The sequence below is a fragment of the Megascapheus bottae genome, chromosome 17, assembly GCF_031878675.1.
Source record: "Megascapheus bottae isolate mThoBot1 chromosome 17, mThoBot2.hap1, whole genome shotgun sequence".
Taxonomy (NCBI): domain Eukaryota; kingdom Metazoa; phylum Chordata; class Mammalia; order Rodentia; family Geomyidae; genus Megascapheus; species Megascapheus bottae.
The window spans coordinates 24,534,107-24,548,806 of NC_143525.1; the positions used below are offsets into that span (position 1 = coordinate 24,534,107).

General features: G+C 51.5%; 1 protein-coding gene across 1 annotated transcript; it reads right to left on the bottom strand.

The window, feature by feature from the left end:
* Nucleotides 1-1,918: 1,918 nt before the first annotated feature.
* On the bottom strand, nt 1,919-13,737 carry Fads6 (fatty acid desaturase 6). Its single transcript, XM_090351500.1, has 6 exons — nt 13,431-13,737; nt 12,635-12,801; nt 5,419-5,599; nt 4,157-4,344; nt 3,071-3,250; nt 1,919-2,221 (listed from the first exon to the last, which is right to left on the bottom strand). The coding sequence occupies exons 1-6, from the start codon at nt 13,735-13,737 to the stop codon at nt 2,072-2,074; spliced, it is 1,173 nt and encodes a 390-aa protein (XP_090207626.1). The 3' UTR covers nt 1,919-2,071.
* Nucleotides 13,738-14,700: the final 963 nt, after the last annotated feature.

Sequence of the window (14,700 nt, forward strand, 5' to 3'; positions counted from 1 at the left end):
GGATAGGACAGTAGCTTTGAGCTGAAGAACTCAGGAACAGCACAAAAGGCTTGATTGAAGAAGGCTGAAAGAAGGAATTTTGTGCAGAAGTGTGAGCAGCCTCAGGAGATGGAGAAGCACCCAGAGGTCCGCACAACTGGGAGCCACCATCAGTTCAGGCCTTCAGGAACCTTCAGCCTGTACCTGAAGGGGAGGGCACTAAAGGTTCTTAGGATACTGTCAGAAGAGGACCACACAGAGGGAGGGAGAAAAGACCTGGAAGGGTGGATGGGAGCTATGCAGCAGAGCTGCCCAGGCCATGCTGGACACAGAGACACTGAACGCCTCTCCAAGGATGCAGTGTTGTATCCTTTCCTCCCCTACCCACCCCAGGGTTCCCATTTGCTGGCATTTAGCCTCCCATCCCTAGTGTCAGTGTTCTCTTCATCCCATCTGAAGATTTGACTGAATGGCTTGGAGTTTGGCCTAGTGGTAGAGTACTTGCCTAGCATGCACAAAGACCTGGGTTCAATTCCTCCGTACCACATACATAGAAAAAAGCTGGAAGTGGTGTTGTGACTCTAGTGGTAGAGCTCTAGCTTCGAAAAAGCCCAAGGACAGTGCTCAGGCCCTGAGTTCAAGCCCCAGGACTGGCAAAAAAAGAAAAAAGATTTGACTGAACATAAGGTAGTTGTGTGCTCAGAAAAATGACTTGTTGCTTGAAACCAAGAATGATATTGCCCCACAGTGGATGTTTAGCCATATATGGAAACATTTTTGATTGTCATAAACTTGAGCTGCCAGCATCAAATCATGACTGCACATCCCAGAATGTTCCAGGCTCACACCTGTAATCCTAGCTACTCAAGAGGCTGAGATCTGAGGATCAAGATTCCAAGCCAGCCTGGGTAGAAAAGTCTATGAGACCACGAAGGGAAAAAAAAAAACCAGAAGTGGAACTGTGGTACTGGTAGAGCACCAGCCTTGAGCTAAAAAGCTAAGGGACAGTGCCTAGGCCCTGAGTTCAAGCCCCAATACTGGCACATATACCCCCAAATTCCAGAATGCATAGGAGAGCCAACAAAGAATTATCTAGACAAACTGTCAAGGAATTCTCTGGCTTCCTGTCAAAGGTCTGGCTTCCTCTGTCTCCTCCAACCTCCACCTTGGTGATTCCTTGTTCTGTACCCTTGAGAGGGTCCAGCTTTATCAAGGGCAGCTCCCACCCTCTCTCAGCTCTTCCTACTATGGGCTAGACCTCATTGTGACTCAATGGCTTAGCCTCCTGGGTCTGGCATCAAACCATCCTTGCAAGGCCAAGTCCAACTCTTTGATTCAAGCTCTTCTATCTTACATCAGCTTCCTTCTCTTAATTCCCCTCAAAGGCCTTCTGGGCTCCAGATTCTCATAACTTCCTCTAGCCTCACTTCCTCCCAATAACTTTCTCTCCCACATTCACTGTTTCCAAACATTATGGAACAGATTTTCTGAATCTAACCAAGGTCATGTTCAAAGCTATCAATGCTCTTCCTCCATCTGTTCCTGAGGTACTTGCTTTTCTTGCTTTCCCCACAAAACTATTCCTTTCAATCTTACTGCTACCCTGAGCCTTGGAGAGGGCAAGACAGGGTCTTACACAAGCTCTGGTGACTTAGAAACTAGGGACACTTTCCAAAAAGTGACAGTGCCCCGTGTTCTCTGGGGAAGGAGTTGGGGCAGAGCCTCAGAGGGTGCAGAAGAAGTCATGGCTAAGCTAGTATGTGGTTCTCAGGCACCAGGGAGGACCAGGCCAAGGAAGCTGGCCTTGCTCTGAGCACTCCCTTCTGTCTCCCAGGTGACTGGGGCACAGGATCCCATCTGGCCATCTCCCACCACCACCCCTAACCCTACCCTGGCTCCAACAGAGCAGCAGGAGGGATCCTGAGCTGGAACCACCTGAGGTCTGGACTTATCAGCAACCTTATTCCTTGCCCCATACAACCCTGGAATCCCAGAAAAATCAACAGGGAAAGGTGACCTCCAGGATACCAGGCATGTCTACTGGCCAAGGCCTCCATGCTTGCAGGTCCCCTGCTGGGCCAGGACGAGACCCTCACTGCATCCCCACCAACTCAGTGATGGGCGGGACGTGCACCATGAACTCCTCGTAGTGACTGAGGAAGAGTCTGAACCGAGCCAGGTAGGAGTCTTCATTGTACGGCAGCCGCTTCTCCCGGAGGAACTGGGACACCAGGGGCTTCACCTGAGGGAGATGGAGTAGGAGGGCTCTGTGCATTCCAGGGGTGGGCCCCGCACCCACCCAGCTCTTACCTGCCTCCCAGAGGATGCTGCGGTGGGGGCTGGGAAATGACTGAGGGGCTGAGGTGTTGGAGAACTCCTGTCTATCCCAGCTCAACTATAGATAAGGGAAAGAGGGTATCCCCAGCCCTCCCACAGGCTTCCCTCTGCAAGACAAACTCCTTGGCACAAGGCAGTGAAAAGCCCGGCTCCCTTTTGCCAAGCACAAACTTCATGGGAATCATTTCAGACCATTTTTCTTTCGTTGTGTTCTTTCTTTCTTTCCTTGCTTTCCTGATTGTATGTGTGTGCATGCACTCCAGTACTGGAGCTTGAACTCAGGGCCTGGGTGCTGTCTCTCTGTTTCAAGGCTGGTATTCTACACTTGAGCCATACCTCCGCTTCCAGCTTCTTTTTGCTAGCTAATTGGAGATCCAAGTTTTACAGACTGTCCTGCCTGGGCTCAGATCTCAACCTCCTGAGTTGCTAGGGTTACAGGCATGAGCCACTGGTGCCAGCTTGAGATGTGCTGTTTCATGTCACCCTCAAAGCCCCTCAAGGTGGGCACTGTGCTCTCCCATCTAGCAGACAGGGAAGCTGAGGTTCTGTGAACTTGCCAGAACCACACTGCTAAGTAAGAAACCCGATGAGCTCTGTTATGAAATTCATGACTGCACTAGACTCCAGGCTGTCCTTTCTGGGTGAATGACCAGGCCAGTACGGGAGGGGCTCAGAGTTTGGTGAGCTCCAGAGATCCCATGGTCTACCCTCAGATGCATCATTCATCCCATTCCTCAGCCCAGCCCTCGGCTACCTTGAGGCACATGTTGTCGGAGAGCCAGGGGAACAGGTGGTGCTCCACGTGGCAGCTGATGAGCGAATGTCCGAACGCCCAGTCCAGCAATGGCAGCCGGGGCAGGTTGAGGACACCCAGGCTCATCATGTAAATTCGGCTGGGCTTCTTGTCCGGGGCAAACATGGGCAGCCCAAGGTGCTGGACAGACACACGGATCAGGCAGAGACAGCCCTGAACCCGCCCCTGACCAATCCCAGGGGTCTTTGTTGAACACTCAGGATCCCCGTGGCCTCTGTTCCCCAAATCCCACTCTCATAGACCTGGTAGAGCTATGGGGAGGTTGGAGCTCCAGTACTAACCCAGACTGTGACCTGAGCTGAGTCTCGCCTACCTCCAGGCCTCCCTCCCCACATCTTTTTTTTTTTTTTTTGCCAGTCCTGGACTTGGACTCAGGGCCTGAGCACTGTCCCTGGATTTTCTCAAGGTTAGGGCTCTACCTCTTGAGCCACAGCACCACTTCTGGCTTTTTGCTACGTATGTGGTACCGAGGAATCGAACCCGGGTCTTCGTGCATGCTAGGCAAGCACTCTACCACTAGGCCAAACTCCCAGTCCCCTCCCCACATCTTGACCACAAAAGGCTTGGCCTGAAGTCTAGGCATGCCCCTGAGACCTGGTACTCAGAATACCCAAGTTGCCCAGTGCTTGACCTCAGGGCACCAAGCCTTCCTTCACCTCCATGCACTCTTCACCGGTCAAGACTCTACTTTTGCTTCTAGATCAGGTTTGCACATCTTGTGTACTTAATTTAACATGTGTGTGCACCAGCACTGAATGCTTGGGCCCCTGGTCTAGCTCCTTTCCTCTGCCTGCATCATGGCATTGGCTGTGCCCTCACTTTGTTCCCCAAGGGCATCCAGGCAAGGATTGAGGCATGCTACCATTGTGAGGAGATGCCAGGTCCTCCCCAGAAGCCTCAAGTCTCTGAGATAAGCCATTGAGTGACCAAGTGGCCTGGAAGGGCAGCTGTGACAGATGGCCTCTGTCCCAGAGTCTTGAGTTCAGCCTGTGATCAGTGACCCTGCAGGGCTGGGGGAGGTCTCACCTGGAAGATGTTGACGTGCAGGTATGGGTGGGCCAGCAGAGATCTGGTGAGCAGCATGCAGGCCAGAGCCGAGCTGGGACTCTTGAAGCCTGACACATTCAGGAACAGCCAGTATTGAGAATAAAGGCCCAGGGAAATCAGGCCTAGTGATCTCAGAGCCAGCCTCGGTTCCACCTTCCTTAGCCGCTCTGTCAGAGGGACAAGACATAGAGTGAGGGCTGGGCCAGGCCTGGAGCCATGAGGAGGGAGAGACAAAAAAGGAAAGAACTGGGCAGATAGGGAGAGACAGTGCCTAGGTAGAGATAGCTCCCCTTCTTCCTGAAGACTCTGGGGCACTGAGCTAAGCACTGCTAGAAGCAAAGCCCCTGAGAGCCCTGCAGAAGACCCACACAGGGTTTCAGCCCTTCGACGGGGTGGAAAGGAACCAAACCAGATGCCAAGATGACCAAGAGGTATATAAATGGGAGACTCCCACAAGCACTACAAGGGGCTACTGATTTTCAGGCCCCACTTCTCTTGCACTGTCTGTACTCTTCCCCTCCTCCTCCTCTCCACAAGGACACATGTGGGTAAGACCTTATAGAGGAAGCTGGGAATCCTAAGTGGGGGCTTATACCAACCTGCCAGTAGCTAAGTGGCTTTCCTCAATATCCCCAGTACTTTACTCCCACGTTCAAATAAACTTTGCCTCTTCTCCCACTTTTCCTGCCCCGTCATTCTTTATTTGATGGAGAAATAAAGGATCTAAATCCCCTAGGACAGGGTCAATCGTGAGCTAGCTTCCTAATAGCTAAGGGTGGTAAGGCACACAGAGTGGCCTGAAACATCCAACACACCCATCTTAAACCTCTGATGAGAAAAACAACCTGAGACAACCTCATCAAGGTCAAGGACTGCCTCAAGGTCAAGGACTGCCTCATAGCCCCATTTTTTTTTTCACTCCTAGTACTGCTCCCACAATACCAGCCATCAGGACATGCCATGGCACTTGTTTGAGTCATCTAGAAAGCACTCTTATATTTACTACCTCATTACTAGAGCCACCAAAGGACTTGATGCTCAGGTCAAATTACCTGCCTCCAGTCACAGCAGACCTGGACCAGGTCCAGAGATCTTTCCACCCTGCCTGACTGTTTCTGAACTTCTCTTTTGGTCATAACTCAGATCCCCCAGCTTCCTCCACTAGCAGCTTCCACAGAGCTAGGAATGGGTTGGGACAGCACTTTGAAAAGCACTGAGACCCAAGCTGTGTCAGTACTCACCAAGAGCCACCAGTGGGGTTAAGATGGGGATCAAGAGGGGTGCAAGGAACATGTAGACATAGCGGTTGAGACAAGGCAGCTTCCAGGTGCTGGAGTCCCCCAGGCCTACTACGTTGGTGTAGCCATGATGCATTGTCACATGGTTATGCTTGGCGTCTTCGGCAGGGAAGGCTGTGCATACCTGGAGAGGTAGCCAGTGCAGGTACATGAAGCAGGTCCTGGGAAACTTGAGAAGATCCCTACTGTCTTCAAACCCTGTAATCCCAGGTCCTTCCTCTCAAAGTAAACTCTCAGGCATTGATGACCCTCACAATAAAGCTATAAGTCTGTGGATAAGTTATTATCTCAAAAACACTTGGGTGCTGGCTGGTGGCTCATGCCTGTAATCCTAGCTACTCAGGAGGCTGAAATCTGAGGATTGTGGTTCAAAGCCAGCTGGAGTACAAAAAGACCTGAGACTCTTATCTTCAATTAACCTCTAGAAAATGGGAAGTAGAGCTTGGCTTAAGAGTAGGGCAGTAGGGGCCGGGAGTTTGGCCTAGTGGTTAAAGTGTTTGCCTAGCATGCATGAAGACCCGGGTTCGATTCCTCAGTACCACATACATTGAAAAAAGCCGGAAGTGGTGCTGAGGCTCAAGTGGTAGAGCTCTAGCCTTGAGAAAGTCCAAGGACAGTGCTCAGGCCCTGAGCTCAAGCCCAGGACTGGCAAAAAAAAAAAAAAAGAGTAGGGCGGTAGCCTTGAGCTGAAGAGATCAGGGACAGTGCTCAAGCCTAGAGTTCAAGCCCTACAAGAAGAAGAAAAAAAAGAAGAAGGAGGAAGAGGGAGGGGGGAGGGAGGGGGGAGAGGCAGAAGAGCTCCATGCTAAAATCATGGGATACCAGAGACAAGATCTAGGGGAAGAGTGCCCCATCTGCCAATGTGACCCTGGCAAGCCCATTGCTCAAGGGGTCTTTCCTGTGGCCCTCTGCCTTGTTCTTTTCTAATTCCCAGAGTGGCTGAAACAGAACTCGATTCATGCCAGTTCTGCTGGTGATCCTGCCTAGCACACCAAGGACTTCCTGTCCAACAGGCTGCCACATCCAGCCAAGCGAAAACCCAGGATGCCCAGGCAAGCTTGAACTTCAGCTCAACAACAGTGTGTGCCATATTTGGGATAGATTTACACACCAAGTACTGGCTGCTAATCTGAAAATCAAACCTATCCAGACAGTCTATATTTTATCTGGCAGGCCTAGTGTTGAAACCTCACTAGTGTTGAGCACTCACTACTCTGCACCCAACAAGGGAGGGGGCTGTCTGTTCCTTGAGAATCCAAGGGAGAGAACACAGAGGAATGGAGGCTGAATAGACCACAGCCCAGAATCCTGGGGGTCACTGCCTGAGATGACTCACTGCCTCCATTTTCTTGAGTGTGTGTGAGACCAGGACTTGAACTTAGTACTTGACACTTGTATTCATTGGCTGATACTCTATCAACTGAGCCACGCTTCTAACCCCCATTGTCTATTCTGCCCACACCCCAGGAATGAGCCTCTCCATGGCCTTCCCACCCACCTCTTGATCTCACCACTCCTCTGCCATTTCCACTTCCACCCAGACAGCCCTTCCTCCTCTGTAGCCCCATCCCAACCTGTGGTCCTCACCATCTCGCACTGGCTCATACCAACAGTCTTGATCCTTCACATATCTTAGCTGCATCAAATACAATAAAATGGCCTACTTATGGTTCAACTTCAACTACACCATAATTTCCTAATTATATCCTTTAATCAGGCAATGTGATATTCACTGAACAAATAAAAATAAAATAAGCTGGGCAATGGTATTTCATACCTGTAATCCTAGCTATTCAAGAGGCTGAGATTTGGAGATTTTCTGCCAGCCCAGCAAGAAAAACCTGTGAGACTCTCATCTCCAATTAACCACTCAAAAAGCTGAAAGGAGAGTTGTAACTCAAGTAGTAGAGTGCTAGCCTTGAGCAAAAGAGCTCAGGGACAGCCCTGAGTTCAAGCCCCATGACTGACACACACAAAAACATGCAGGAAGTGAAGCTATGGTTCAAGTGGTCGAGTGCCAGCCTTAAGTGAAAAAGATAGTTCTCAGGCCCTGAGTACAAGCCCCAGTACTGCCCTCTCCCACACTAACATAAACTAAACTATAAAACAACCACTGTCCTTCCATGAACCTCGTCAGCATCTCTTCTGCAAACTCCCCAAAGTTTCTCAGCCCGTGTGAACATTTGGGGAAGGGACATTTTTGTTGTGAAGATGTGGGAATTGTCTTGGGTCACGGGGTGGGGGAAGTGTGTGTGTGTGAGAGAGAGTAAGAGAGAGAGAGAGAGAGAGACAGAGAGAGAGAGAGAGAGAGCGCATGCATGCTGGTACTAGACTTGAACTCAGGGCCTAGACGCTGCCCCTAAGCTTTTTTTGCTGAAGGCTAGCACTATACTACTTGAGCCACAGTTCCACTTTAAAATTTCTGATGGTTAACTGGAAAGAAGAGTCTCATTACCTGGCAGGCTTCAAACCAGGAACCTCAGACAGATCTCAGCCTCTTTAGTATCTAGGATTACAAGTATGAGCCACCAGTGCCTGACTTCCAGTCCTGTCCTTATGTGTTACAGCCCCAGGCCCTCCATTTCCCTCCCTGGCCTGGGTTATTTTATTAGATCTTCCAGGCTGATCCTCAGGAACTTGTTGAGGGCATCGCACCAGAAGGTTGGTGGAGGGGGAGAGGGCAGGCTGCCAGTTTCCAGTCTAAACTTGAACTTGATTAGGAAGGACTGACCTCTGAAAGCAGAGGCCTCCAAGGACTCTGAGACATGCTCAGGATGCTCTCAGACTGGGCAGAGGCAGGCTGTGGCGGCTACTAAACTCTCAGCTTCACACTCTCCTTGTTAAGTGAGCTTAGTGCTGGAGGGGCAGGACGGGCTGATCCACAGGGAGCCCTGCACCCAGGGGAATGCCAGGCACCATCTTTCAGGTTCACTATGGTGGCACAGAGAACCTGCAGCTAAATCACAATCTTAGAGACTTCCCTCTGCCCTTTGTCCTGAGTTCAGTGAGGCTGTTTCCCTCTGGGCCAGCTGTCTGCTCTCTCTGATGCCCCCAGTTCTTACTCAAACCTGAGAACTCTTGTTCCAGTGACTGGAGCTTTTTTTTGTCTTGGAGATTGACGCCAGAGCCTTGAACTCAAAGCCTTGTACATGTTACAGAGCTACATGTTAAACTTCAAAAATGGTTCAAAAATTGTTTTTAAAATCATATTTAGAAGGCAAATGCAGATCTTCAGTACAAAATATATTTTATAGGCTTTTGAGAGAGAAAAAAAACCCCTAAAGAACAAACTCTGTTTCTGGCAGAAAAATAATTAGCCAGGTGCTGGTAGCTCGTATCTGTCATCCTAGCTCTCAGGAGGCTGAGATCTGAAGGTCACAATTGGAAGCCAGCCAGGGAAGGAAAGTCTATGAGATTCTTATCTCCAAACTACAAAAGAGCCAGCCAGAAATGGCACTGTGGCTCAAAGGGCAGAGTGCTAACCTTGAGCAAAAAAAATGCTCAGGGACAGTGCCCAGGCCCTAAGTTCAAGCTCCAAGATTGGCACGCACACACACACACACACACACACACACACACACACACACACACACACGAACCCGGTGCTTTGGATCAGATGGTCCTACAGTGTCCTGAGGGTCAGGGTGACAAGAGCAGGCCCATGGGAGAATGCCAGCCAGGGATCCAGGAAAGACCCTGGGCATCCTCTGAGATCCCAGCACCCTCAGGTGGGGGCTTCTGCCAGGAGACACAGCAAAGGGTCAGGACCAGGTCTGTGTACCAATTGTGCCACGCTCGCTGGCCTCATGAGGAGGTGACATCATCCCTCCTGTGCATCCACAAGGGACCTAAGGGTGGATGAGGAACAAAGGAAGATGCATAAGGTCAGGGAAGTGGCTGGAGGGTGAGGCTCCAAAGGCCATGTTCCTGCCTCTGCTCCTGCCTTGCTTTGTGGCTTCCCCAACCATAGCTCACAAGACCAGCATCCTCTTTGAGGATGGCAGTCATCCCCCCCCCACCATGCCAGCAGTGGGGGGCAAGCTGATCCATCCCCTCCCCTCCACAGGGATTGGCCCAGAAGGCAGTCAGAGCTGGAAATAGGGAACAGGGACGCTCAAAATAGAGAAGCTGAATAGCTGCTGGTGCCTTATCCCTGTAATGCTACATATTCAAGAGGCTGAGATCTGAGAATTGTGGTTCAAAGCCAGCTGGAGGAAAATAAAAGTCCATGAGACTCTTACCTCCAATTAACTAGAAAAAAAAAGGCCAGAAGTAGAGGAGTGGCTTAAGTGGTACAGTGCCAGCCTTGAGTGAAAAAACCAAGTTGAGATTGAGAGGCCCCAAGTTCAGTCCTCAGTGTTTACACACGTGAGCACGCGCGCACACACACATACATACACGAACCCTAAAAAAGAAGAAATGCTCCACTATCCAGGATACTGGAAGACCTAAGTGACAAATTACTTTGAGTCTTGGCCCACAGCCACTGCAGCACAGAAGCCAGTATCCTCATCCAACCTCAAACTAGGCTTCCTCTGGACCGTGATCTCAAGTGAACTTCAAGGTCATTGTAAGCAAATATGAATAGAACTGCCAAGAGTTCAGGCCTAAGGCTGGAGCTGAATAGACAGGCAAAGAAGACCCCAGTGGTGTGGGGTTTGTGGCAAAAAAAAAAAAACTTGCCCTGAAAGCAACATCCAACCTGGATCCCCAGATGGACAAGTGCTGCATCCTGGCTGAGCTCCTGGCAGGAGAGGCTGGGAAGGCTTCTCAAAGGAAATACCTTGACTCCTTGGCTGGCTCACACAACAACCCAGGGCCCCAGGGAGTGGGGGTCAGAATCCACCACCTCACACCCACTTGCTCCTTACCATCCCTGAGCAAAAAATAAATAAAAACCCTATAAGAAAAAAAAATCATTAATGCAAAAGGGCTCAAGGCATGGTTCAAGTGGTAGAGCACCTGCCTACAAGCACCCAAGGCCCTAAGTTCAACCCCTAACATCACCAAAAGAAAAAAAGAAAGAAAGCAAGAAGGAAAGAAAGAAAAGAAAAGAGGGGGCCGGGAGTTTGGCCTAGTGGTAGAGTGCTTGCCTAGCATGAACGAAGACCCGGGTTCGATTCCTCGATACCACATACATAGAAAAAAGCTAGAAGTGGTGCTGAGGCTCAAGTGGTAGAGCTCTAGCCTTGAGAAAGTCCAAGGACAGTGCTCAGGCCCTGAGCTCAAGCCCAGGACTGGCAAAAAAAAAAAAAGAAGGAAAGAAAAGAAAAAAGGTGAAGTGCTTTAGCTTAGAGCTTATTCAAACCTTACACTTCCAGGTCACTCAACTACACACATGTTTGAGACCCACCAGGTCATAGCATTTATCAAGGACATTATAGATAAGGAGCAGTTATCACTGTTTCTTTTTTCTTTTTCTTTTTTTTTTCTTTTTTTTTTTTTTGCCAGTCCTGGGCTTGAACTCAAGGCCTGAGCACTGTCCTTGGGCTTTTTCCTTAAGGCTAGCTCTCTGCCACTTGAGCCACAGCATTACTTCTGGCTTTTCTCTGTATGTGGTACCAACAAATCGAACCCGGGTCTTTGTGCATACTAGGCAAGCACTCTACCACTAGGCCAAACTCCCGGCCCCAGTGATCACTGTTTCTTACTTTACAAACTTTACTAAATAAAATAATGCATCTTGTTGTATTTTGTGCCGGTTCTAGAGCTTGAACTCAAGGCTTGGGCACTGTCACTGAGCTCTTTTGCTCAAGAGCTAGCATTCCACCACTTCAGCCACAATTCCACTTTTGGTTTTTTGTGATTAGCTGAAGATAAAAAGAAAGAGTCTCAGATCGGGAGTGTGGCCTAGTAGAAGAATGCTTGCCTAGCATGCATGAAGCCCTGGGTTGGATTCCCCAGTACCACATACACAGAAAAAGCTGGAAGTAGTACTATGGCTCAAGTGTTAGTGGGCTAGCTTTGAAAAAGCCCAAGGACAGTGCTCAGGTGCTGAGTTCAAGCCCCAGAGTGGGGGGGGGGGAAGAGTGAGTCTCTCAGACTTTTCTTGCTTCAGTTGGTTTCAAACGGTGATCCTCAGAACTCAGCCTCCTGAGTAGCTAGGATTACACAAATGAACCAGCACCCAACTTCCTTCTGTTTTTGAGACACAATCTCATACTACCTTTGCCTGGGTTGCCTTCACTTCCCAAGTATGCTGGACTACAGGCCTGTGTCACGATGCCCAGCTGCACATAGTTTCATAAAGTTACATGACCTGAAAAGAAAATCTCAGTACAGGGGCCAGGAGTTTGGCCTAGCATGCACAAAGACCTGGGTTTGATTTCTTGGTATCACATACATAGAAAAAGCCAGAAAAGGTGCTGTGGTAGAGCTCTAGCCTTGAGAAAGCCCAAGGACAGCACTCAGGCTCTGGGATTGGCAAAAAAAAGAAAGAAGGAAAAAGAAAATCTCAGTACACAGTACTCCAGACTGGTCACAGTAACCAATTCCTGCCCCACCCCCACCCTAGCCAAAAAAGCAACTGTTTCTGTTACCAGCTTTGTGATTGATTCTAAGGTATCTGGTGGCCAAGTGAAGGGGTCCTGAAGATGGAAGAGCCACAATCTGGCCTGGAACTTTTGCCTTTCTGACTGAACTGCAGGCAGGAAAGCAGAATAAGGAGGGGGTGGCAGGAGGAAAGGGGAGGGTGGGGTGCCAGGAGGCTGGAGGAGGGAGCTTCTCCAGAGGACTCAGAGGTGGTCAGGAATTGTAACACAGCCCCTCTTCCTCTTTGTATGCCCTGGGACACATTATACAATCAACTTGAAAAGCTGGAGGCCTCTGTGCTTATAGCTATAGGGTAAGGCAATTACCCAGCGGGACTGGCAGCCATGTGACCTGTGAGGAGGGGAGAACTCTGGCCACATTTAGACCAGGGCTGCAGAGAGGTGCATAGATGGATGCCAAGCCAAGTCCACTGCTGGATCCTCGGATTCGAATCACAGGGTTCTCTCCTTCCCATGCATCCCGAATCCTGGGCTTCATGCACCACCCACCTCGGCGGCTGCCCACGTGTGTGAGCACATGCTCACAACTGGACAAACCCGCATGCCTGCACAGAATAATGAGATTGTCCACGTGGTCCCAGCCACTTCCCTGCCTCGCCCCGACTCACCTCTACAAAGAAAAGCATCCAGAGCTTACTCCAGCGCTTGGAGTCGGTGAGGGCCCCGTGCGTGGCCAGGTGACTGCCCTTGACCGTCAGCGTGTAGTGGCACACACCCAAGATAGTAATGCCCGTGGCCAAGAGCAGGACGTTCTCAAAGCGCAGGCACAGGAACCCTGCGAGGGGAACAGGGGCAAAGGAACAGCCTGGCTCCCGGATCTTAGCTTAGCGTTCCGGACCAGTTTGCCCACTGCACAGTCCCAGGTCCAGGTGGGTTTATTTGGGGGCTGCCATTAAGGCAGGATGGGGGCAGGTATCCTTATGATCTGAGGGAGAGGTGCCACCGCTGGGCGCAGGTAGAGCCCAGGGGCTTACCAGGGAGTCAGGGAGGTGCCCGTTCTGCCGGATCACCCCGCTGCGCCCCAGAGGGAGCAGAGGTGGGGCTGGCTAATTCTAGATGGGACAGAGGTCCAGGGGGACTCTCACATAGGAACCCCCACTTCTGCCGCCACCCCCGCACCATGCCCTCCCCCTGCCCACACCTCCCCACTCCTCTCCACTCCTCCTTGACCCCTTCCAACTTTTCCCTCGGCCACCTTCCAGCCCTCTCTCACCTCCCGTGCCCAGCATCTCTGGGGACCTGGCGGATCACCCCAAACCAGACTTGGGGCTCGAGTTAAAACGCTACCTCTTGAGCTCCCTGGGACAGGGACCATCTCTCCCCCCGTCCCCCCGCCCGCAGCCCAACCCCGCACCTCCACCCTCCTCCGTACCCCAGCTCCTCGCCGCACCCCGGGTCCCTCACCGGCGGGCACGAGCAGGAGGCTGAGCGCCAGGATGGCGCAGTCCACGCCGCGGCGCTCCCACCACGAGCTCGCCCTCACCACGCCCTGCACCTCGCGCTCCAGCTCGGCCAGCAGCGCCCGCGCCTTGGCCCTGGAGTCTCCAGGGTCCCCGTCGGCCTCCGGAGGCGCAGGGCGCGCGGGCTCCATGGCCTCCTCCCCGGGGCTCTCGGGGCTGGGGACACCCGCGGAGGACTGCAGGGCTGGGACGATCGGCTGCCGCACAGCTGAGGCGGGGAGCGGGGTGGAGGCGAGCCGGGGCGGAGTCATGCGCGGATACCTGCCAGTCCTGCCAGCCCTGCCAGCCCCAAGTCACCACGCCAGGCGCCAGGATGTGCCAGAACCGCCACTGGAGGAGCCTGGGTGATAGGGCTGGAGTGAGGAGACGACACGGCAACACGCGTCCCCAAGGTCTTCCCGCCCGCCTGCCTCCACTCCCTCTCTCCCTCTGCTTTCCTCTGCCCTTCTGCTTATCCCCAGACTCAATGCTTCTCTCAGTGGCATCAGGTTACGGGCATCTGCCCATCCTGCCTGTCTCAAAGGGCTTTCCTGGCTTGGTCACAAGGGTTCAAGCAAGGTCTTCAGTGTCTCCGAGCAGTGCTTGGCACATAAATACTTACGAATTTGTGGGGTAGAAGGTGCAAGGCCTCCTTCTCTGAGCCAGGCACAGGTGGCTCATGCCTGTCATCCTAGTGTGTCAGGAGGCTGAGATCTGAGGATCCAGGTTCTATCCTCTGGAGGCTTGGAAAAGTCTATGAGATACTTATCTCCAATTAACCAGCAAAAAGCCAGAAGTGGGAATGTGGGTCAAGTGGTAGAATGCCAGCTAAGAGAGAACGTGAAGCTCCGAGTTCAAGCACCAGTACCAGCATAAATGAAAAAAGCACAAGGCCTGCCGGGCATTAGCTATTCAGGAGGTTGAGATCTGAAGATACCAGTTCAATGCCAGCCAGGGCAGGAAAGTCTGTGAGATTCTTATCTCCAATGAACCACCAGAAAACCAGAAGTGGCACTGTGGCTCAAGATGGTAGTGGGCTAACCTTGAGCTGAAGAGCTCAGGGACAGTACTCAGAATTAGAGTTCAAGTCCCATGACCACCACTAACAACAACAAAACACAAGGCCTGGCACACTGGTGAGCAGCCTCAGCAGACCATTGGGAAAGAGGAAACTGTAAGTTTGTGAGGAGACCATTGGGAAGGGAGGAAGGGAGGACACTATGAGTGTGTGTGGG

Coding starts and splice junctions, on each gene's coding strand:
- Fads6 (XM_090351500.1), bottom strand. CDS start 13,737: ATGACTCCGCCCCGGCTCGCCTCCACCCCGCTCCCCGCCTCAGCTGTG. Junction 5,600..12,634: donor GGATGCTTTTCTTTGTAGAG/GTGAGTCGGGGC, acceptor CTACCTCTCCAG/GTATGCACAGCCTTCCCTGC. Junction 2,222..3,070: donor CCGACAACATGTGCCTCAAG/GTAGCCGAGGGC, acceptor CATCTCCCTCAG/GTGAAGCCCCTGGTGTCCCA.